Genomic DNA, 26,929 nt, shown 5'->3' on the forward strand with positions numbered 1-26,929 from the left:
TTGGTTGACCCCCCAAAATATTATTTATTCTTTAGAGATCAACTCATCTTGTTTCATCAGGGGTCCGGGGTTTTTCAGCCATTTACAATGGTTTTTTTGTTTTTTTATTATGCTAGCAGGGAAAACAAACGTTGTTCAGAATTGAATTAAGATTCACATGTTCCACACTTCAGCTACTTTTATTGTCATGGAAATTGGTGAAATCGCCCCCACCTTTTTTTTTCCCCCCTCAATCAAATCGATTGATTATCTGCTCTAGTCAAGGACCCACCATGTTACTCCGGAAGAAAGCTTCACAGTGATTTAGTCCACAATACATTGTAGAGAACTTACTGTTGTTTTTGTAAAATTGTTTTTATATAATAGCTTGAATTAAAATATAAAATGCAAAAGTCAAGTATCATGGCTCAATTGTGCTCTAAACAGAAACGCCCGCCCCCCCCCTCCATCTTATCAGAGAACCTACTGCTGATTTTATACACTGGATCCTTCTGGTTGTGTGGTGATAAAACTTCTAAAATGTACTTGAGATGTTAGACCATATCCTGTATCTTTATAAGGCCACCATTCACCCATGTATGGAGTATTGTTGTCATATTTGGGCTGGTGCATCTGCGACTAGTCTCTCGCTCCTAGACAAGGTCCAAAAAAGAGTTTCCAACCTGATAGGTCCTGAACTGTCATCTAAGCTTCAGCCTCTGCCCCATCGACGAAATGTTGCATCCCTCTGCCTTTTCTACAAGTATTTTAATAGTGAATGCTCTGACGAACTGCAGGTACTTGTGCCCCCACGATTTAAATACCCTTGACAAATCTGACAAGCAGCTAAATCCCACCCTTACACAATAGAGATCCCTAGATGTAAGAGAGCTTTCTACTCCAATAGTTTCTTCCCCAGAACCGCTAGACTTTGGAATTCCATTCCGGATCCCTGCTTCCCCAACTGTACTGACATGCAGAAGTTCAAGTGTAATGTGAACCAACATCTTGCTGTCCAACTCCCTACATAGTACCCCAGTAGATTATGTCTCGTATAGTAGCCCCCTACACCAAAGTGGCAATGTACCTTGTTTGGGGTGAAAATGTAATAAAATAAATATATCAGTGTTAATTTAGGTCAAAATCTGACTGTTCCTTTTTAATTTGATTTTTTTGGTAAATGTTTTCTGATATTTATCAGGGACATTCTGATATAAAACCCATCTAAGAATTCTCCCAGACACATAAAGTACATTTGTGTGAAATTTTATATAAAAAAAAAAAAAAATTGGCCCAGCCGTTTCAGAGTCCATAGATCACTCTCTCTCTCTCTCTCTCTCTCTCTCTCTCTCTCTCTCTCTCTCTCTCTCTCTCACACACACACACAGTACCATTAATCTATTATTATATAAAGAAGAGGTAAGTGACTTACATTATTATTATTTTCAATACACTAAAACAAGAGAGGACTAGTGAATTGATAATGACGTCTAAATATTTATTTACTTGTCCGTACATCCAGCGTCACAAAAAAAAAAAAAAAAACATCATTAATTAATGAGAAACGAATTACCTCCCTTTATAGGTACTCTTTATCAGTTAAAAATCAATAAAACTATTTCCTCTCCAAAAATTTTCAAATAAATAAAAAAAAAAACATAGCTGTCTGTTTACGGTTTCAAATTGGCTATTTTATTTTATAATTAAAGGAATAGTGAATTGATAATGACATCTAAATATTTATTTACTTGTCCGGTTTCAAATTGGCTATTTTATTTATATTTTCTATTTTATTTTATAATTAAAAACGAAAATGTTGAAAGGAGACTAAGTTTTTTTTTTTTTAATAGTTTCTTTTTAAAATTAAAAAAAAATATGCAAGTGAATTGACATTTGTTCCTTTATAATTTACATTAAATGATTATTCAGGAAAAAAAAAAGCGTTGAATTTTCATTAAGAAAAAATGTAATTTTTTAAAATCATTTTTTTTTTTTTAGCTTTAAAAGGTTAAAGAAATGAATAAAAAATAAATTATGGCGAATTTAAAACATTCTTTTAAATTTTTCAACACATAATCCCACTTAGATCCATTTATTTAAGGCCAGCACTGCAACTCTCATCCAGGTTTACTGAATTCCTACCCAACTAATTTTAATCTTAAGCTGATGCTTGAAGAATAAAATGTTTTTATACATGCAATTTTCTTTTCTTTCTTTTTTTTTACGTGGTAGTCACTCAGGGATAAGGGTTATTGCATGTACAGTAATCAATGGGATAGTATCGTAGTAATCGTTAGTATTGGAGATTTGATAAAGTGTCTTACTTAAGGGGCCGGTTCATCAGGAATTTGTTTATGTTGGACTTGAAGACATCCAAGTTGTAGTCAGGTGGGAAACAGGCAAATGGAAGAGAGTTCCACAGTCGTGCACTTCTAAGAAAGAAGCTTTGTTCATGGAATTTACGTTTTGATTTAGGCACAGATAAAGAATGGGGAAAATTATTGACAGTGGTTTCAGCTAGATGGATGTTTTTCGTGAAAGATTGGTGAGGGGGGACAAGAGATTGGAGCTCAGACGAGCACTTGCCATGGAAGTAACGATAAAACAAAGACAGGCTCGCAACGTCTCTTCTGTGAGAGAGAGGTTGCAGGGGAGAGAAAAGGCATCCCCCACTAAGCCACGAAGCCTATTTTGTACTCTGTCAAGGCAGGATAGGATGTTTTTAGCAGCTCCTGCCCAGATGTGGCAGCAGTACTCCATCATTGGATTCATTTCACTTCTAACTTTAAAGTTAATGAAAATCATCATCATCATCATCATCATATTGGTTTTAATGCCTGTTTTATATGTTGGCATGCATTGAACAGCTTTAAGAAATTGACTTTTGAAATAACCTGTCTCTAGTCAGGTCTTTCTTTATCCCTATTTTTCTCAATTCCATCCTTATCACCTCCTCCTATAATTTCCTTGGTCTTCCTCTTCTTCAACTGTTCTCGATTTACTAATCTTTTGATGTGTCTATACCATTTAAGGATTCTGTTCTGCACACATCTCCCAGACTTTTTTTTTAATGGAAATCACTTAAGACAATACATTAAGCCACTTATCTAAGAAACTAACAAGAACCGAAATATGATTATCGTAAGGACAGGTGATGCCTATTAACCTTAGTCTTGAAAAGACCAAGGCTGTAGGTAGGAGGAAAACAATGAGCAGGAAAAGATTGCCACAACATTGCAGTTCTTGGAAAGAATCTACAAGACTAAGAAACTGTATTAAAACAGCAAATTAATGGAGACCACTAAACCAATGAGCCAAACGAGCTGGAACAAAGGCAGAGGGGAATGTATCAGATGATTCTAAAAAATGTATGTAAAATAGTATTTATAAAAAAGATAGACTAGCAATATGAAATTTTAGAAAAAGCTTGCAGTGAAGAAGAAAGAGTGAAGCTAATCAAATTACAGATACGTTTCTGCACTATATCAAAAACCTTCAAATGGGATAGAGATTCCGCTGCTCAAATATGACAATCGATTCAAATATCTTGGCTCCGTCATTACTGCAATAGACCAGAGGGAGAAAGACGTCCTCAACCGCATCAGCAATGCTTGCACTGCCTTCTGTCAACTTCATTCAAGGCTCTGGTCTCACAAAGAAATAAGGCTGAACACTAAAGTAAAAAAATCTACTACACCCTCATTTACACCATTCTCCTTTGTGGTTCTCAGACTTAGCCTATGCGGGCAAGTGGTCTACACAAACGAGGTATTTAACCATCACTACTTACGCCACATCCTCTGTGTCTGCTGGCAACATTTTATCTCTAACAATACAATTCGCACTTGTTGCAAGATCCACTGTTTCCAAAAATCTCTCTTTGCTAGATGCCTTTGTTGGTTTGGCCACACCCTTTGATGACATCCAGGTGATTTTATTCATGAAGCCACAGACCCAGCACCATCACTAGACTGGAAGAAACGTTGCAGTGGTCAACTGAAAACTTGGCTCAGGACAGTGAAATAGGATGCTGAACTGATTTTGAGCCCTCACCTTTACGGGGTCTGTTGCTGGAACAGCAAATAGCTTGAACTCATAATGGGAGCAGTTTTGGATCACTCTGCCTGCTCAGCCATTGTTCGGGATGTGGTGAACTTTTTGGAAAGAACCGGCCCAACTGACCCAGGATGAATACCACAACCATGATCATGATGAACATTGCTCGTATAAGCTGTCATAGGATAACAGTGTGATCATATGTTATAGAAAATAAATTCCACAGTTTATAAACGCACACATACCCATGAGATGGCATCAGGTTCAGCTGGTACCTCAGAAAAATGATCATGAAGGGTCAAGGAAGAGGGAAAGACCAAGGATAAAGAACACCAACTAGACATCCACTGACTACAATACTCTATACATTTTAGGTGTTAAGAAAGGTAATGTTATACTGTTATATACAGGGATTTTGTAACATTGATTTAGGTTTGTGTGTGTATACATAACTATATATATTTATATATTGATGTTTAGTGATTATGTTAACGTGTGTATAACATTTAAAAGACTTCACACGACATATAGAGATTGCAAAATATGGAAGGGACAATACCTTCTTGTCTGATAGGTTCCATTCAGCCAGTTTTTGGTTCACCTGCTGGGACCAATCACACCTTTTTTTTTTTTTTTTTTTTTTTTTTTTTTTTAATTATTACATTTTCACCCCAAGTGGTCTTAAATTTTTTGATTAGCAGTGTATAAACATTTATTTAAACTAGAATTTCATTTCAAACAACCAATTTATCATCGTCTAGCAAAGTTATCTAGCATCATCTATCATTGCTTATGCGACATTCCTTCCTTTGCCATTTTTTCAGTCATGGCTAATGGAACAAGAGCATGCTGTCTCCATAAAGTAAATATAGGGTTCCATTGGAAATTCTGTCCAAATTCCTGAGTTAGACAAGATATACTTGAAAAAGGTCGGAGGTTACATCGACCGAAATATTGTGAAAATAACACTTAAGAAGAGAATAGTACAGTGATACCTCGGTTGTTGAACATTTCAGCGGTCAAACGACTCTGTGTTTGTGTTCAAACCAAAAGTTGGAGATTTACATGCTTCAGTAGTCGAACAAAGTTTCAGAGTTCGAACTGCCAGCTTTGCTTCGAATGTAAATAAGCAATGGTGTTCTCAATGGAAAGTTGTAATTCATTCTGGTTGTGATACTTTTGAAGTGTAGTGTGACGACCCAACCCCACTCTGGTGATGTTGCCACAGGAGTCTGAACTTTGTTATGAGAGTTATATTTAGAACAGCGTCATCGCAGCCCCTTTAACAGTCTAGACAGTGTCTGAGTTATTTTTAGCACATCAGTGTGGCACCAGAACCACATAATTTGACTGATCGACTTTTTTTGCATGGTATGACAAAGGACATTGAGATGTCCAAAAAGTGAAAAAAAAAAAAAAAGAAAAAAACAGGTCAGTAAACTTCGATATGACGAACGAAGTGGACGTATCTCGGAACAACAGTAATTAATTGCCCACACACACAAAAAAAAAATTTTGTTGTTCAAATAATCGGTTTAGTGCTGTGTAAAGATTTTAGAAACAAAGAAGAAATAGACATTCTTTTACCATTTGATAAAAAGAAAGAAAAGAGAAAAGAAGAATAAAAACAGTAAAGCGAGTGCAAAACAGAAAACTGCAAACAACGATCAAATTTAAAAAGGAACTGATAGAGAAATTTGAAAGAGGAATACAGCTCTTGCAAAGGAATATGAAATAGCAGTGCAATTAAATGTATAAAATTCTCAAAGTTTACAGGTAAAAAAAGGGACTTTTAAACTCTGGAACCCATTAATTCTATTTCAGTTAATTTAAAAGGGAAATATTGTTTCTTGGTTGGTTGGTTGTTTTTGTTTTACGGCTTATCAACCTTTTTCAGGTTATTTAATGCCGAATCTAGTTATTTTGAGGAACGATTTTTAATGGAGTATATATTTTTTTTAGTCGGATTCTATTTAACCCATAGTTGGGACCCTAACAGGTACTACCACTCCGGGTCAGAGTGGACCTGGGAGCAATGGCAATTAAAGGGTGGCTCCACACTCCCCAAGGCCCGCAAGGTGGGGCTTCACCATCGGATATAGTTTTAGGTCATATCCAGGACCAGAATAAAAAAATATTGTTTCGGTTGTCGAACAAACATCTGGCACGAATTATGGTTGAGTACCAAGATATCACTGTAGTTCGTTGTATCCAAATAATTCAGAACGGGTGTTGTGTATATTGTAAAATATTGCCGTTATTAAGAAAATGACTTCCAAAGAAACCTGACCAGTAATAAGTTTGAAAGACAATTTTCCAAAACACACTGGTATGAAAAAGTGGAAGAAAAAAGATAACAGGGAGATGGATTTTTGGAGAATGAGTTGTGTCTTTTCAAGATAAATTCACTTTGATCCTCTTTGCACTCCCAGGGATTACCAGCACCTTCTTTTTTCGGTGGTGGGGTAAGTGGATCGAGTAATGTCCATTTTGTTGTCATGAAAATATCCTACTGAAAATATCCTCAGATTGTTGACAATTTTTATTTTTTTATAAATATATGGATGTACAGAAATTTATTAGTGAAGTGGGGAGTGGGGGAAAAAAACAAAAAAATAATCGATTATTGAGACCATCCCAGCTCTTTCTAAATAATGGACTGTTCGCTGTTTTCCAGTTTGTTCAGAATTGAGAACAACCTGGTCAACCTTTAAATGGAAGTGGGATCTAAGTGGAAGAAAAAAGATTTTGGAGAATAGATTGTGTCCTTCCAAGATAAATATATTTTGATCCTCACTGTATTCCCAGGGATTACCGGTACCTTCTTTTTTTTCTTTTTTCGAATAGTGTATGTTTTGTTGTCGCAATACCATACTCCTAGGAATTATCTCCATTTTTTTTTTTTTTTTTTTTTGTAGTAGATATATTTGGCTTCAGTTTTGCATTCGACACAACAGTGGCTTCAAATGAAAATTTAAAATTGCCCTTTTTAGCATTGCATCTTTGGCGATCCTATCTTTAAAAAACAAAAAAAAAAACAGAAACAAAGGTGAAGGGTATAACATACATACAGACATACAATTACATTAGCATATTATTATTATTATAGACTAGATTTTTTAGCTCCTTGAAATTGGGCAATAGCTATCACCCCTTAACGTAGAATGAGGGCTTATACCAACCTTGACGGTTGAGCAAAAGTTGCAAAAATATAAAAACATTATTTGCAGCCAACTTCCACAACAGAACATTTTTTTATTAAATATATACAAGACAAAATCATACCTGAAAGCACATTCAAATATTTTAAATATTCACACCATATTTTCCGAGACTATATTAAAAAATATCTTCTTCAACAGATCTCTTGAAACACCAAATAGAACGATTCCTCACAGCCAAAATATATCGACCTGCTGCAGAGCCACGCAATGATACACAATTCTATCCCAAATATAAACAAATCAGTTTAAAGATTCAGCACGTGATATATGATATATATTCAAACTGGGAAACAAACTCAAAAAATTAATTTCAAACAGCAAATGGACGACCATAGGAAGGTTGGATCTAATACAAAATCTCACCACCAAAAAACTCTCACACATCAAAAATTTTAGACTAAAATTCACAACTGGCATACATTCGAATACTACTACCAACACAATTTTGAATAATTACAAAAATGAAGACAGATTTTATAAAAGGTTTTATAGAAGGAGTTATTTCAGCCGCAACCACTCAGCCCAATGATACAATACTGCGAGCTATATAGATACGTTAAAACACCTAGCAAATCTTAAAAAAACATCATCAGATGAAGGTAGTGGTGTAGCGACCATGGAAAAAACATATTAGGTTGTTCCAAAATTTTTTAAACATTTGCAAAAACTTGAAATTTTACTCGCCAAGTAATAACAAAAAAAAAAAAATAATCCTAAAAATAAAGACCAAACCCTAACCCTAACCCAGACCATAATTTTTCAAGATTTTCTGTCATCAATCTGCAAGCTTTCGGATCTGGTCAAAGTACCATTTAATCATTGAATCAAAGAAATTTTAACATGCTTCCTCGACTTCATCAAATGAACCGAATCAGCAGAAAGTGTTGCATTGAACTTTGGTGAGTTTTATCGGATCTTGACACGACTTTTTGTAAACAAAATCAAGTTGCTTCACATTTCGGTGAAATGTGGATTTGCCAACTCGTCAGCCAATTCTGGAGTGCTAGATGAAGGCACAATACCCAACCCAGTTGCAAATCTCCATCATCCAACTTTAACGGCTGTTTCGAACGAGACTTCTCTTCAAGACTCATGTCACCGGAATAAAAATGTTTGTACTGCATATGGAATTACTCCTTCACCTTCGACTGTGAACGGATCCCTTGTCCCAGGTCACCAACTGTGATCTTCCAAGGTTGCTGATAACAGGAATGAACCTTCACTCACACGTCGTGATCGTCTTTTCGCAGGGAATTCTTCATAAGTTCTCTTGACCCAGCGGGCTCTGGTTGGTTGGTTTCAGTGTCGATTTCACCTTCAGCTCAATCTTATCAATTGGCATCGTGAATAGAAAGATGAAGATAACTATAACAATATAAATGAAAAAAAAAAAAATTTTAAATTGCATAAAAATTCAATTTTTAGCAAGTGTTTACAAACTTTTGGGACAACCAAATATTTAAAGAAAATATCTACACTACTAGCAAACAAAAATTCACCAACATTGATTCAAAAATTGTAAACAAAAGCATTGACACTTAACAAATCTTTTAAAAGTCTCATAAAAAAAATGATAAAACATGGTCATCATCATATCACTCCAGTGTCTTTTGTCATCAATTGAAATCTTAAAGCAAATTGACATTTCCTTTTTGTTCAAAGTCAGTCTTAACCCCAAACAATTATTTCTCATTTTTGCTTGATTCAGCTAAACACACATATGCACCCCCCAATATCTACTAGTGGATGTATCTAATGTAATTTGAGCCCACAGGCATAGCAATTAGCGGATGGCTTCAGTCAACCTCACTTGGCCTAGGGGTTGAATCTCCCAGAACTAACTACACCAATGAGGCATCGGAGTTCTACTCAGGCGGTAGTCTTACACCTGTCAAGACAGGAATGGGTGCTCTTAGCATCTCCTCCCAAAATGTGGAAACATTACTCCATCTTAGGACATATTTGGCTTTTGTACAGGTAGAGGATGGCGTCGGGAGTGAGATACTTTCTGGATTTATAGAATGGTCCAACCATTTTTCCCATGATTTTAGCAACAGATCTAATGTAGGTCCTCCATTTCAGGTTCGGAGTGAAGGTCAGTCCCAGAACTTTGTCAAAGTAGGGTGCTTCCTCAAGGTTCTTTAAAAAAGAGCTATGCATTATCACTAATAGCAGTTGGCAAATTACTTTACCAGAGTGTTCAACCCATGAAAAGGCAGGATGACAGAGTGAGAAAGATTGTAATTTGTTTACGGTAGAACTTCTCCTTCATCTTTGATCAAATAAGTGAAGGATCCTACCCCCAAGCAAATTGATTTTCTGTTTGACGTATGTGTTACCATTTGTTTCTCTGTCAACCTCGATATCCGTCATGTCATCCGTCATGTCTTTGTTTTTGTTCTATTTTATTTAAACTCATACCTAACCTTCAGTTCTTTCACCATGTTAGTTTTGGGGGAATTGGTATATTTTCCAAATTTTGAGTCACTATGACTTGTACTTAGTTCAATCTTTGTCCATATTAACACTAGTTGATGTAATTGTTGTCTAATATAGGGTCATCCATACAGGGCGAGGCCCCATAAATTGAAGCTCAGTCGAGCGCCTGTCATGAAAATAATAATAGAGCAGAGATAGACTCACAATATCCCTTCTCTGAGAAAGTAGGGAAGCGGAAAAATCCTTGCTCACTAGATTTCGAAGACGGTTTTGTATCCTGTCAAGAAGTGAAGGATCCCTCACTTCTCCAATGAAATTAAGTTTATATTGCCCTTGTTCTCATTTATTTTCTTCTTTCTGATTCCAGATGATGACGTGGACACTGTCGAAGGAATGTCAGAAGCGGATGAAAATTCACGCCAACTCGCAATCCAAGAACTGTTTGACACTGAAGAGTCATACATGCATGATATGTCCATTGTATACGATGTAAGTAACATTTTTATCTGAATCCAAAGTGCCCTGTTTGGGAGAGCTAGATTTTCCCGACATTAAAATAGTTAACGACAAACGACTTCAATAACAGGATGAATCATTCTCTTTGTTTTCTTTTTCTTATTCCTTCTGGATTCTCAGTATTTGGTACACCCGACCTTAATTATCTAACAGGGTTATCCCACTCATTGAGATGGGTCTGTAGATCTTGTTAGATCATCCATCTAGGAGAACGAAACTATAGGATTAGTATTAGGCCCATAGCCTAAAAAGATTTCCAGGGTTCAGCGTTATCCTCTTTGGATTCTACTAACAGAGAGATCAGGGTAGCGCACCCCTCTGTTACATGGGACCAGACTCGTAAACTGTTTTTAGTAGAATCATTGCACATTTAATGGTTTCTCCTTATTCATCCTTACTTGTGAATGACATAAATGTGGTAAGTTTTGTGCTTCATTTGTTATGATTTTTGTTTGTAATTCATGACAGTCCATTGCAGCGTAACATTAATATATTGTTATTTTTTGTTAGCTTATTTTATTATCATCATTATAATTATCATTATTATCACTATTATTTATTATAAACTAGTGTACAACCTGTTTTTATTCTCTTGTCATTGTTTCGTCTAGTGGTTGCTATAGAAATAAGCTTCTTTTAACACAAGGAGACGTTTGCTGAAAATTTTCTTCAAGGTTTTATTTAGAGAGAATTAACTCGAAGAGAGAGAGAGATTAATGTTAGCTAATTATTTACTTAACTTCTAACTTAACGGAAATGAGTTACGCACATGAACAGAAGCATTGAAATAATGCTCACCTTAGATTATCAAGTTTCCTACATTATTGGCGATGTCTCATTCGTATGGCTTCCACAAAGAGACTAATTTAAAAAGCTTTGTTTGACTCCTGCTTCACCTTTATATCACCTGTCTATGGGAACGATTCTGTTCTGCAGATTAAGGTTATCATGACATGCACTAAGTGTGACCTTTTTCAAAATTCACACTAGCTAACTTAGTCGCCATTAACATGTAACAATAGTTAAGTGTATGACAACTGGTGACACTCGATATGTAACAAAAGTTTCTCAAAATAATTTGGGCGTTGAAGGGTTAACAAAACTCCAAAACTCCCGCACGATACACGTGGAACCACTGGAACAAGGAAGAGATATATTTCTCTTCTGTTCTACTCCAAGGCATCACCTCCTCCACAACACCAAAATAAAGAAAGAAGAAAAAAAAAATCACGGACCGGACTTTCTACCCCGATGAATTTATTTTTAGGGAAATATTAGACTTACAACAACAACAACAACAAAAAAGTAAATGAAAACGATTTTATCATTATTTCTGACACTTCAAAGTTTTCAAATTTCTCATTTAAATTTTACAAATGTTTTTGTTTTTTATAAATTTTTCCAGGTTTTTCAGAAGCCATTACGGGATAAAGGAGTCCTGACTGAGGAAGAAGAGCAAATATTATTTATTAATTGGAATGAACTCATTATCTGTAATACAAAATTACTCAAGTAAGTTTTCAAAGTAAATTTCACAATAAATTGGATAAGCTTATGTTAGATAAAAGTTATTCCCAGCATTATTTGTACATATAAGGCTTGCTTTCAGAAGATCCTTATATCATTTCTTCTGGCTTCCTTAACTAAGCTTTCCTTCTTTTAGTTGCCCCAAAGAAGAGTTGTTCCAGCAGCTGAGAATCCAACATTCTCAGCTGGTTCCTAATGATGATGACTTTGACTTTGGTGGTATTGCCCTTCTGGAAGACACTGAGGTTGGTGTAATAGTCCTCCCAGATGTTCTGAATGCTCTGCAGGCATTGAAGAATATAAGAGTTTTACAAACAATTTTTTTCTTTTTTTTTTTTTTTACAGCAGTTTTCACTTTTAATTTAATCCAAAAAATTTCATTAAAAATGAAACATTTTTTTCCAGAAATGATTCACCTGGGGAAAAAAAAAAAAAAGGGTTTAAATTTCTTTGGGTATCATTAGTGTACCTGAAATGGCTAAAGTTCAGTATGTTTCACGATTTGACCGTAATTTTGTACTTTTTGCATGTTGCATCACCTGACCTTTGACCTAATGACATGCGATGATTCTGTTTTTCATTGTTACAATGTTTTGCCAGAATATTTCATCTTTTTTTTTTTTGTTGTGTTCAGATCTTTACGAGTTCGGCGGAAAGTTAGTGGACGGCGGAAAAAAATAAAAACGATTGGAGACATTCTGTGTGAAAACGTGAGTTTTTATTCTTTATTGTACTCAGCTGTACTTTTTCTCTTTCTTTCTGATCAATAAGGTAAATGTCTTCTTTAAATGCGTACTTAAGTTACTGGCCTTGAAAGAAGAATACAGTGAACAGTCTCATCTCTCTCCGTTGTAACCCTTTTATCTCTCAAACAAATATTAAACATTGAAAATGCCAAGAAAAATCTGCCTTTTTCTCTTTCTTTTCACCCCAAACAAGGCACAGTGCTATTAAGTCACAAGGGGCTATTACTTGGAACCAGATTTGCCAGAATACTATATAGGGTGTTGGGCGGCGAGATGTCTGTTCACATAACACTTGAACTTTCCGTTGCCAAGGCAGCTGGGAAAATGGTAGGATCCTTCTATCGATCCAGTAGATATCTCACTGCTGATGCAATTCTCTATCTATATAAGAGTCAGGTACGTCATAGGATGGAGTACTGTTGCCACATTTGGGCAGAAGCTGCTAGAAAGGACTTATTCTGCCTTGATAGAGTTCAAAATAGACTTCGTAGCCTTGTAGGGGATGTCCTTTTCTCTTCCCTGCAACCTCTTTCTCACAGAAGAGATGTTGCGAGTTTGTCACTGCTTTATCGTTATTTTCATGGCAAGTGCTCGGCTGAGCTCCAATCTATGGTCCCCCCTCGCCAAACTTTCACAAGAAACACCCGTCTAGCAGAAAACACTATCAATAATTTCCCCCACTCTTTATCTGTGCCTAAACCTAAACGTAGAGTCCATGAGCAAAGCTTCTTTCTTAGAACCGCATGCCTATCGAATTGTGTTCCGTTTTCCTGCTTTCCAGCTGACTACAATATGGTTGCCTTCAAGTCTAACGTAAACAAGTTTTTGATGAGCTGTTCCATATAAGTTAACAAATTTACCAAATTTCCATTACTAACGATTACTATATTGTCCAATTTCTACTATACACTCTTTAACCCTTATCCTCGAGTGGCCTCTTAGCCTTGATAAGTGGTGATGTCTATGTGAAAAAAAAAAAAAATCAAGGGAGCAGCGGTCTGAGAGGTAATTCCAAAGTGTAGCAGTTCGAGAGAAAAAGCTATTTGAGTAGGAAGCTTTACGGTATCTAGGGATTTCTACAGTGTAAGGGGTGGGATTTTGCTTGTCTGGTTTAATGATTGAGAGGGTACCAGTGCTTTAAGTTTGTCCGAGCACTTACCATTAAAGTACTTGTAAAACAGGCATAGGGACGCCACATTTCGGCAATGGGTGGGAGGTTAGAGTTTGTCCAACAGTGTGGGACCTATTAGGTTAGCGACTCTTTTTTTTTTTAACCCCATCTAGGAGCAAGAGACTATTGGTAGATGCACCAGCTCAGATGTGACGGCAATATTCCATGCATGGGTAAATGCAACTGTGAACAAAGTTCTATGCCAAGATGAAACAATTTACTTTCAAGTTAAATTCTATTAGCAATCCAGTTGTGTTATTAATTTTACATACGTTTTTACAATTATATATATATATATATATATATATATATATATTTATTTTTTACATACAAAATGTGATGGTGTTCTATTTCAGAAATGGAAAAAGACGTTGGAAATTTAAAAAAGGAGAGGAGCTTGTGATGTTAAAGAGAGGGAGATTTTTAATAACATCATATAGTCGTTAATGTTTTTAAAAGATATGAACGCAGTTAATATTCTTTCTGGAAAAAATATGTCTGTTAAAATTCATATATAGGTGTGTAACAGAAATGAAATGAGTGTGTTTTTTTATGTCATTTATTGATTGAGATTATATGCATTAATTATTAGAGGAGGTGTTTCTATGGTGTGAGAGGGTTAACCTATGTCTACAATTAAATTATGTTCTTTTAATAAAAGTTTACTTATTAATGGCGCTACATTATTGAAACCTCCACGTTGTTTAAGTGTGCTTGAATTTGTGATAAGCGCGGATTCAAGAAGTCTCTGGCACGGTTTATTTGAAGTAAATTTAACTATTTTTGCTTGTTTAAAGTCAAAGGTGTGATTATGCTGCAATGAATGAGAGAATAATGCACTTCGAGAATTGCTATTTCTTATATCTCTTTTATGTTCATTGAGTCTTTGTTCTAACTTATGCTGGGTTTCACTAACGTATCTATGATGGCAATTTTGGCAAGGGATGGTGGATATGTCTGCATTGGAAACTGGTTTATTTTGGAGATGTTTTGTTGTTTTCAATATTTATCTTTTGTTTGTGATGTAATTTGTATGATTAGAATTCTTAGTTTAACAGTTTTTGTACTTATTTTTCATATTAACTTTTTTTCTTCATACAAACACTTGAATTTTATTTTCGGATCAAGTAAAGATTAGATACCCCATAGCAGACAACAAAGATAGGCGAACAATTCAAGGGACACCGGTTGTTTGACCTTGACATTGGTTGTTTGTAACTTGTAAACAGGTCAAATAGCAGACATATTCGAATGTTCGCGAGCAAGATTTAAAAAAAATATATTTACAAAACTTTTAAAGATTTAAAAAAAAATATATTTACAAAACTTTTAAAGATTTAAAAGAAAATATATTTACAAAACTTTTAAAGATTTTAAAAAAAATATATTTACAAAACTTTTAAAGATTTTAAAAAAAATATATTTACAAAACTTTTAAAGATTTAAAAAAAAATATATTTACAAAACTTTTAAAGATTTTAAAAAAAATATATTTACAAAACTTTTAAAGATTTAAAAAAAATATATTTACAAAACTTTTAAAGATTTAAAAAAAATATATTTACAAAACTTTTAAAGATTTAAAAAAAATATATTTACAAAACTTTTAAAGATTTTAAAAAAATATATTTACAAAACTTTTAAAGATTTAAAAGAAAATATAGATTTACAAAACATTTTCTTTAATCTTAAATATTTACAAAACTTTTAAGGATAAAAAAAAAACAACTTTTTTCTATTTACACAAAACATTTTGTGTAAGTAACAAAACGAACGTGAATGTAACAAAGTATATTCAAATAAATGGGTGTCTTTCTGAGTGCGTTTTTAAATATATTTACAGAACTTTAATAAAACTAATAATAATAATTATAATTATAATAAAAATAAAAAGAATGAACTATATTACAAGGGGCGTGCAATAAGTAATGCCTCTGACCCACTTCCCATAGCAGTAGAGCAACAAAACTTGGCACAGTTATTAGTCTTTCTCTACATAGGAACCATCCAGAGTTATGCATTTCTCCCATCGTTTGATGCAGCTCTAGAGACCGTTTTTGTAGAACACCCCAGGTTGGTTCTCCAACCACGATGTGACTTCAGAAATCAAGGCTGCATCATCTGGGAAACGCTTTCCTTTCAAAAACAACTTCATGTCTGGGAAGTGGTGAAAGTCAGAGGGTGCAAGGTCAGGAGAGTAGGGAGGATGGGGAAGGATTTCATAACCACACGCCCGTGCTTCTGATCTGGCGACATGCGAGTTGTGGACCGGAGTGTTGTCCTGCAGGAGGAGGGTATCTTTGCTGATCTTGCCCCACCTCTTGGTTTTGATAGCTTCCCTTAATTTCCTCAAAAGTGAAGCATAATAGACTCCTGTAATTGTTATACACTTTGCCAGGAAATCTGTCATCACTACTCGGTCCTGGTCTCAGGAGACTGTGAGCATGACCTTGTCAGCGAAGGGATGCACCCTTGCCTTCTTTGGAGGTGGTGAGTTCAAATACTTCCACTGCATTGACTGGGCTTTGGTCTCTGGATCATAGTGATGGACCCAGCTTTCATCCTGTGTAATCAGTCTTTTGAAAAACTTTAACTCATCTTCTTGGCACATCTCCAAATTCATCCTCGAGCACTCAACACGTTCTCGCTTCTGGAATGGTGAGCAACCTGGGAATCCATCTGGCAGACACCTTATGCAGATGCAAATGGTCATGAATGATAGTTTCTTGACATCTTGGGCTATTTGGCGAATAGTAATGCGCCGATCTTCCAAAATGGCAGCCTCAACTTGACGGCAGATGCCTCATAAATGGCAGAAGGGGGGGGGGGCGACTAGTCCACAGACTTCCGGCCATGTTTGAATTCACGATGCCAGCGTTTTACAAGGTCATATGATGGGGCATTATCACCATAAGTTTCTTTCATTTCATCAAAAGTCTCCTGTGGTGTGCGTCCTTTCAAATACAAAAATCGGATCACTGCTCGACATTCAACAGGCTCCATTTCACACCTGACTCAGTTCAAACACCTGTAAAACAGAAACCACAATTAGTTCAGAGCTGTAATTTGCCACATAACCTGTAGAGATATAAATCATTGCACATGCAAAATTTCAGCTAGATCAGACCACGGGAAGTGGGTCAGGGGCATTACTTATTGCACACCCCTCATAATTGCAAAACATTAGAAACTGAAAATTTCGGATGCTAAACTTACTTGCACTTATTTTGCCTTTATGGAGAAGTAAGCAAATAGCAATTTTTTTTTTTTCTTTTAAATAAAAATAAAAATAAAAATTATAAAAAGATTTGTATCTTGTGCTACTACACTTCATCTTTATAAAAATAAAAGTTATAAAAGATATCTGAATAAAATATATTTTTTAAAATCTCGATTGTTTATACTTGTGATTTCATTATGCATAAAAATTGCCTCGGTCTAGAAGGATTTCTCCTCCACTGACCACCTACATACATCACACTTTAAATATTGAACTGTATTAAAAACACACAAAGTTAAACACACACACCCACACACACACACACACACACACACACACTGTACATAAAAATTAATCTTCGTTGCAAAAATCCGAACAAGTCGGTTATTTTATATTTGTTTCTGCCATTAAAAAGTTTGGTTATAATAATTTTATTTTATTTTTTTTTTAAATTATGTATTTTTTAATTGACACCATCCAAAATTCTCAGTTATAACCTCGGTTTATTTATTTATTTGGTATTATCTTACAACTTGCCCCACCGTGGTATAAACACCCTCAACTACTCCATGTTAACGGCTTTTGGAATAAACACCTCCCAACCTCCCCATGTTAAAAACGGCTTTTGAGGTTGGGGGTGTTTATTCCGAAAGCCGTTCTTAACATAGGGAGGTTGGAGTGTTTATAATATGCTGGGGCATGTCGTAAAAAATTCACCATTTATTTATATTATTATTATTATTATTATTATTATTATTATTATTATTGTTGTTGTTGTTGTTATTATTAATAGTTTTATTAAAAGTTCTGTAAATATATAAAAAAGAACGTACCCAGAAAAACACCCATTTATTTAAATATATTTTGTTTAAATACGTTCGTTTTATTACTTACATTAAAAAGTTTTGCATAAATAGGAAAAAGTTTTTTTTTTTTTTTAATCCTTAAAAGTTTTGTAAATATTTAATATTAAAGAAAATGTTTTGTAAATGTATATTTTTTTCTTTTAAATCTTTAAAAGTTTTGTAAAAAAAATCTTGCTCGCGAACATTCGAACATGTTTGCTATTTGATGTGTTTATAAACAACCAACGGCAATGTCAAGTTCAAACAACCGGTGTCTCTTGAATTGTTTGCCTATCTTTGTCGTCTGCTACGGGGTACCTAATCCTTACTTGATCCTTATTTCCTGTGGGAGAAGGTATGAAGCAACGTTCTACTTTAGTTCATTTATTTCAAATTTTGTTTCTACTTTTGTTTTTCTCTGTCACTCACAATCATTTTTCTCTTTTAAACATTCCAGCTTCCCCATCTGACGCCTTACATCCGTTTCTGTAGTTGTCAATTAAACGCTGGAATCCTACTTCAGCATAAAACCGAAAATTGCCCTGAATTTGTTGAAGCTCATAAGGTAAGCCTGTTTTAAGTCATGAAGTAGAACATTTCTATTCCGTCAGATATAAACTTGTGGAAGTGCTGATTTGGTTATACAGTAGCGTCCAGAACAAAGGGACAAAATTTTTAAACCTAACATTTGTAAGAAATAACAACTGTGAAAAGTCGAAATTTTGACAACTGGTAGTCGTTATCATCCATAATAACATACTAAAATTTGAATCATTTGCAAAGGATAGAAAAAGATTTATAACAATTATTTATTTTCAAAAGAGGAACGTCCAAAAGTAAGGGACAGAAAAACAATGTAAACAGTATGCGATATTCAAATCTTCAAAGAATAAATCTTACTTAGTCATTTGTAAATGTTGCATCAGCCGGCACCATGGCAAAACGCCAAAAACTTGATTACTCTGTGAGACAAGCTATTGTGAAGCTACACAAGAGGAAGCACACCATTGAATGACTACTGGAGAGAACTTGAATGCCTACTGAACACTATCCTCGAGTGTCTAAGGTCTCTCTGTACAGGGGTTTGTCAGAACAATCTGGCATTAGGATACTTTTTCCATAGAAGTAAACCCTGACCAAATATTCAAAATCACATAGTATTCGCAGCCCAAATAAGATCTCTTCACTACGGCTACCTCACAGCTTTTCCGAGGAATGGTGCACCTTCTCCAAGTGATATTACCTCAAGTAATAGCACGAAGCTGGATACTCCACCAGACTAGATAAATTCTTGTCCTGGAATCCAGTAAGACCCTGAGACCAACATGAAAGATATACAACATATAAAAATGGTTAATTGGGGAGAGGAAAATTATGTTCTCAATTTCTTTACTAACTCAGTGTTTGAGAGATAAAGAACTTTAATGGAACATTCGAATATCTATGTATCTCATAGAGTTCAAGTGTTAGCCCCAGGTCGTGGGTCCCTTGATTTCTGAGAACTTCGACTGAAGTAAAATAAAACAAAAAAATTAGAGAGATTTCAGAGAAAGTGAAATAAATAAATGTTATAATTCTTTTTTCATCCTTTGCAAATGATTCAAATTTTAGTATGTTATTATGGATGATAACGACTACCAGTTGTCAAAATTTCAGCTTTTCACGGTCGTTATTTCTAACAAATATTAAGTTTTAAAATTTTGTCCCTTAGTTTTGGACGCTGATATATATATATATATATATATATATATATATATATTGCTCATAACTGTGTAGCAACATATTACTGCTTATGTAAAAACAAATAAAGTGTATACCCTACTCTATATGGGTATTGAGCACTCTTATAGTAACCTGGTTAAACTTCATTGGTTACTTAACCTCTGGAAAGCAACAGCATCAGATTATATCTATCTATCTATATATATATATATATATATATATATATATATATATATATATATATAATTTTGTCCCTTACTTTTGGACGTTCCTATTTTGAAAATAAATAATTGTTATAATTCTTTTTCTATCCGTTGCAAATGATTCAAATTTTAGTACGTTATTATGGATGAGAACGACTGCCAGTTGTCAAAATTTCAGCTTTTCACAGTTGTTATTTCTAACAAATATTAGGTTTTGAACACTTTGTCCCTTAGTTTTGGACACTACTGTATTTAGTTATTACGAATGATTAGAAATGTGTAGAGAAGATCATCAAATTCATATGAGAATTGTCTACATAACTCTAAGTGAGAGTTGTCTTGGGGTTGAAAGTTCAATCTTTGCTACAAGCGATATGACTAGGAATACTAAAAATTAACATGTCTATTGTTATAGCTGGGAATATGAAAAAAACATACCCCAGTGGATTCAATTCAATATTGAGATACGTTAATTCTTTTGAGATAATATTTTGATAATAATATTTTGAGATAATATAATATTTTGAGATAATAATTTTGATAATAATATTGAGATGAGTTAATTCAATTCGATATTGAGATACAGTTTAATATGTATACACAATATTTTCATCTTCAGAAAAAAGTTTGGTGAAGGTTGGATCTTGAATCTGGAGAGACGTCGAGAATAAAAGAACCGAGATTAATTTCATCTCGTTTAATTGGTTGTTTTTATTTTAATCCTTTCTGTTATATTTTTCCTCCCTTTTGTTACGGTCCTGGATATGACCTTAAACTATATCCGATGGTGAGACCCCAGCTTTGCGGAGTGTGGAGCCACCCTTTAATTGCTATTGCTTCCAGGTACACTCTGACTCGGAGTGGTAGTACCTGTTAGGGTCCCAACTATGGGTTAAATAGGAACTGACCTAAAAAAACAAACAAATATATTTTATTAAAAAAATTTTCTTCAAAATTACTGGATTCGGCATTAAATAACCTGGAAAGGGATGATATGCCGTAAAACAACCAACCAACCAACCTTCTGTATAAATTTCACTTGCAACGGACAATAAAAATAGAAGGTGTCTGTGTTTAACAAAAAGAATGAATAGCGCAAAAACAATTTGAGAAGTATTCATTATTTATCAAACAATTGAATGTGAATATAAATATTTGATTCAAAAAGTTGTTGAAGTTTTAGGTTTCTTAAATTACTTTAGTCTATTTCCTTCATTTCCACGATTAAATATCTCTAATTATGCTGCTAACTGGCACATCCGGAGCAGATATTTTTGTCCCAGTCTATATCTTATCAAGAATCTTCAAATTGGACAGAGGATAAAAATTACTACCAGAACAGTAGTAGAAACTCGCTATGAAGCAAGCGAACAACAGAAGATGTTGTATTTGAGAGAAACAGTTTACCTTATAGGCTTGTATATACTGATGTTTATTAGTTGTTTACTTTTCGGATAAAGTTAATGTTAAGAGAGAGATAAAGCGCCTTTCTAGGGCTTTCCTCGACTAAGTTTTTTAGGACGGTGCTTTGGGGGGGGGGGTATTTCATAGCATGTCTTTTAAAATCAGCCCAATATGACTACATTGCTCAATATAGTTGGATTTTGTCGCAAATTGAATTTTTTTCTTTTATTATTTTCCAATTTGTAGATTTGTGTCCATGACCCTCGGTGTAAAGGAATGCCTTTAAGCAGCTTTCTCTTAAAACCAATGCAGAGAATCACGCGTTACCCGCTTTTATTAAAGAAGGTTTGGATCATTTTTCTTGGTGCTTCTTTCTGATTAGAGCAAAATTTGGAAGTCGAAAAATCAATTTTCATTTAAAAAAAAAAAAATGGTGTCTACTTACGTTTTTGTACGTCAAAGGAAATAACTTGTAGTTTGGAATCAGCCTATGATTTTCAGTCTTCAGAAAATAATTACCTCCCCTGTTATGCTACAAACTTTTCTGTTTATTTTTTTTAAGCAAAACTTTCAATTTTCCCTAATTTTCTTCCAAAAATATTTTCATTAATAATTAAATTTCTACCTTATTGTTTTTTGTAATTTTTGGATATGTTCATTATTGCGACCTGAAAATTGAGTAGATATTAGTTTTACTTGAAATTATTTTGATTTTCAAATTTTGCTCTAATAATGAAGAAATACTTTTTTTTTCTTTTTTGAATGATATCCATTGTTTTGAATGATATCCATTGTTTTGAATGATATCCATTTTTTTGAATGATATCCATTTTTTTAATGATATCGATTGTTTTGAATGATATCCATTTTTTTGAATGATATCCATTTTTTTGAATGATATCCATTTTTTTAATGATATTCATTTTTTTGAATGATGATATCCATTTTTTTTAATGATGTCCATTTTTTTGAATGATGATATTCATTTTTTTGAATGATGATATTCATTTTTTTGAATGATGATATCCATTTTTTGAATGATGATATCAGTTTTTTTTGAATGATGATATCCATTTTTTTAATGATATCCATTTTTTTGAATGATGATATCCATTTTTTTGAATGATGATATCCATTTTTTTTAATGATATCCATTTTTTTGAATGATGATATTCATTTTTTTGAATGATGATATCCATTTTTTTAATGATATCCATTTTTTTGAATGATGATATTCATTTTTTTTTAATAATATCCATTTTTTTAATGATATCCATTTTTTTGAATGATGATATCCATTTTTTTAATGATATCCATTTTTTTTGAATGATGATATCCATTTTTTTGAATGATGATATCCATTTTTTTTAATGATATCAATTTTTTTGAATGATAATATCCATTTTTTGAATGATCACCATTTTTTTTAATGATATCCATTTTTTTGAATGATGATATCCATTTTTTTGAATGATGATATCCATTTTTTAATGATATCCATTTTTTTGAATGATGATATTCATTTTTTTTTAATAATATCCATTTTTTTAATGATATCCATTTTTTTAATGATATCCATTTTTTTTGAATGATGATATCCATTTTTTTGAATGATGATATACATTTTTTTTAATGATATCCATTTTTTTGAATGATAATATCCATTTTTTGAATGATATCCATTTTTTTTAATGATATCCATTTTTTTGAATGATGATATTCATTTTTTTGAATGATGATATCCATTTTTTTTAATGATATTCATTTTTTTGAATGATGATATCCATTTTTTTTAATGATATCCATTTTTTTGAATGATGATATTCATTTTTTGAATGATAATATCCATCTTTTAATGATATCCATTTTTTTGAATGATGATATCCATTTTTTGTAATGATATCCATTTTTTTTAATGAGGATATCCATTTTTTTTAATGAGGATATCCATTTTTTTGAATGATGATATCCATTTTTTTTAATGATATCCATTTTTTTTAATGATATCCATTTTTTGAATGATATCCATTTTTTTGAATGATATTCACTTTTTCGAATGATAATATCCATTTTTTGAATGATAATCATTTTTTTGAATGATGATATCCATTTTTTTGAATGATGATATCCATTTTTTTGAATGATATCCATTTTTTTGAATGATGATATTCATTTTTTTGAATGATGATATTCATTTTTTTGAATGATTACTATCATTGTTTTGAATGATGATATCCATTTTTTTGAATGATGATATCCATTTTTTTTTAATGATATCGATTGTTTTGAATGATATCAATTGTTTTAAATGATATCCATTTTTTTTATTATATCCACTTTTTTAATTATATCCATTTTTTTGAATGATGATATCCATTTTTTTAATGATATCCATTTTTTTGAATGATGACATTCATTTTTTTGAATGATGATATCCATTTTTTTTAATGATATCAATTTTTTTGAATGATGATATTCATTTTTTTTAATAATATCCATTTTTAAGAATGATGATATTAATTATTTTTGAATGATGATATTAATTTTTTTTGAATGATGATATTCATTTTTTTGAATGATGATATCCATTTTTTTGAATGATGATATTCATTTTTTTTAATGATGATATCCATTTTTTTTTAATGATATCCATTTTTTTAATATCCATTTTTTTGAATGATATTCACTTTTTTGAATGATAATATCCATTTTTTGAATGATATCCATTTCTTTTGAATAATGATATCCATTTCTTTGAATGATATATCCATTTTTTTGAATGATGATATTCATTTCTTTGAATGATATATCCATTTTTTTGAATGATGATATTCATTTTTTTGAATGATGATATTCATTTTTTTGAATGATGACTATCATTTTTTTGAATGATGATATCCATTTTCTTGAATGATGATATCCATTTTTTTGAATGATGATATCCATTTTTTTGAATGATGATATCCATTTTTTTGAATGATATCGATTGTTTTGAATGATATCCATTTTTTTGAATGATATCCATTTTTTTTAATGATATCCATTTTTTTGAATGATGATATCCATTTTTTTTTAATGATATCCATTTTTTTGAATGATGATATTCATTTTTTTGAATGATGATATCCATTTTTTTTGAATGATGATATCCGTTTTTTTAATGATATCCATTTTTTTGAATGATGATATCCATTTTTTTTTAATGATATCCATTGTTTTGAATGATGATATTAATTTTTTTGAATGATGATATCCATTTTTTTGAATGATGATATCCATTTTTTTGAATGATTATATTCATTTTTTTTAATAATATCCATTTTTTTAATTATATCCATTTTTTTGAATGATGATATCCATTTTTTTAATGATATCCATTTTTTTGAATGATGATATTCATTATTTTTAATGATATCCATTGTTTTGAATGATGATATTCATTTTTTTAATGATGATATCCATTTTTTTTAATGATATCCATTTTTTTGAATGATGATATCCATTTTTTTGAATGATGATATCCATTTTTTTGAATGATGATATCCATTTTTTTTTAATGATATCGATTGTTTTGAATGATATTCATTTTTTGAATGATAATATCCATTTTTTGAATGATATCCATTTTTTGAATAATGATATCCATTTTTTTGAATGATGATATCCATTTTTTTTAATGATATCCATTTTTTTGAATGATTATATCAATTTTTTTGAATGATGATATCCATTTTTTTGAATGATGATATTCATTTTTTTGAATGATGATATTCACTTTTTTGAATGATGATATTCATTTTTTTGAATGATGATATTCATTTTTTTGAATGATGATATCCATTTTTTTGAATGATGATATTCATTTTTTTGAATGATGATATCCATTTTTTTTAATGATATCCATTTTTTTTAATGATATCCATTTTTTTGAATGATATTCACTTTTTTGAATGATGATATCCATTTTTTGAATGATATCCATTTTTTTGAATAATGATATCCATTTTTTTGAATGATGATATCCATTTTTTTGAATGATGATATCAATTTTTTTGAATGATGATATCCATTTTTTTTTAATGATATCGATTGTTTTGAATGATATTCATTTTTTGAATGATAATATCCATTTTTTGAATGATATCCATTTTTTGAATAATGATATCCATTTTTTTGAATGATGATATCCATTTTTTTTAATGATATCCATTTTTTTGAATGATTATATCAATTTTTTTGAATGATGATATCCATTTTTTTGAATGATGATATTCATTTTTTTGAATGATGATATTCACTTTTTTGAATGATGATATTCATTTTTTTGAATGATGATATTCATTTTTTTGAATGATGATATCCATTTTTTTGAATGATGATATTCATTTTTTTGAATGATGATATCCATTTTTTTGAATGATATCCATTTTTTTTAATGATATCCATTTTTTTTAATGAGGATATCCATTTTTTTTAATGAGGATATCCATTTTTTTGAATGATGATATCCATTTTTTTTAATGATATCCATTTTTTTTAATGATATCCATTTTTTGAATGATATCCATTTTTTTGAATGATATTCACTTTTTCGAATGATAATATCCATTTTTTGAATGATAATCATTTTTTTGAATGATGATATCCATTTTTTTGAATGATGATATCCATTTTTTTGAATGATATCCATTTTTTTGAATGATGATATTCATTTTTTTGAATGATGATATTCATTTTTTTGAATGATTACTATCATTGTTTTGAATGATGATATCCATTTTTTTGAATGATGATATCCATTTTTTTTTAATGATATCGATTGTTTTGAATGATATCAATTGTTTTAAATGATATCCATTTTTTTTATTATATCCACTTTTTTAATTATATCCATTTTTTTGAATGATGATATCCATTTTTTTAATGATATCCATTTTTTTGAATGATGACATTCATTTTTTTGAATGATGATATCCATTTTTTTTAATGATATCAATTTTTTTGAATGATGATATCCATTTTTTTGAATGATGATATCCATTTTGTTTAATGATATCCATTTTTTTGAATGATGATATTCATTTTTTTTAATAATATCCATTTTTAAGAATGATGATATTAATTATTTTTGAATGATGATATTAATTTTTTTTGAATGATGATATTCATTTTTTTGAATGATGATATCCATTTTTTTGAATGATGATATTCATTTTTTTGAATGATGATATCCATTTTTTTTAATGATATCCATTTTTTTAATATCCATTTTTTTGAATGATATTCACTTTTTTGAATGATAATATCCATTTTTTGAATGATATCCATTTCTTTTGAATAATGATATCCATTTCTTTGAATGATATATCCATTTTTTTGAATGATGATATTCATTTCTTTGAATGATATATCCATTTTTTTGAATGATGATATTCATTTTTTTGAATGATGATATTCATTTTTTTGAATGATGACTATCATTTTTTTGAATGATGATATCCATTTTCTTGAATGATGATATCCATTTTTTTGAATGATGATATCCATTTTTTTGAATGATATCGATTGTTTTGAATGATATCCATTTTTTTGAATGATATCCATTTTTTTTAATGATGATATCCATTTTTTTGAATGATGATATTCATTTTTTTGAATGATGATATCCATTTTTTTTGAATGATGATATCCGTTTTTTTAATGATATCCATTTTTTTGAATGATGATATCCATTTTTTTTTAATGATATCCATTGTTTTGAATGATGATATTAATTTTTTTGAATGATGATATCCATTTTTTTGAATGATGATATCCATTTTTTTGAATGATTATATTCATTTTTTTTAATAATATCCATTTTTTTAATTATATCCA

At 31.6% G+C, this 26,929-nt stretch overlaps 1 protein-coding gene across 7 annotated transcripts in view; it reads left to right on the forward strand.

Annotated features, from left to right (window-relative positions):
• Positions 1–26,929, forward strand: part of LOC145247464 (intersectin-1-like) — a 334,749-nt gene that overhangs the window by 250,704 nt on the left and 57,116 nt on the right. For all 7 annotated transcript variants that reach the window (XM_080109259.1, XM_080109257.1, XM_080109253.1 and 4 more), the window contains 5 exons: positions 10,066–10,187; positions 11,620–11,726; positions 12,376–12,451; positions 18,181–18,288; positions 21,299–21,397. In XM_080109259.1, coding sequence (XP_079965385.1) covers positions 10,066–10,187; positions 11,620–11,726; positions 12,376–12,451; positions 18,181–18,288; positions 21,299–21,397 — 512 coding nt within the window. The remainder of the gene's footprint in view (positions 1–10,065; positions 10,188–11,619; positions 11,727–12,375; positions 12,452–18,180; positions 18,289–21,298; positions 21,398–26,929) is intronic.

The sequence above is a fragment of the Euprymna scolopes genome, chromosome 25 (assembly GCF_053919585.1).
Source record: "Euprymna scolopes isolate OS-2025 chromosome 25, ASM5391958v1, whole genome shotgun sequence".
NCBI lineage: Eukaryota > Metazoa > Mollusca > Cephalopoda > Sepiida > Sepiolidae > Euprymna > Euprymna scolopes.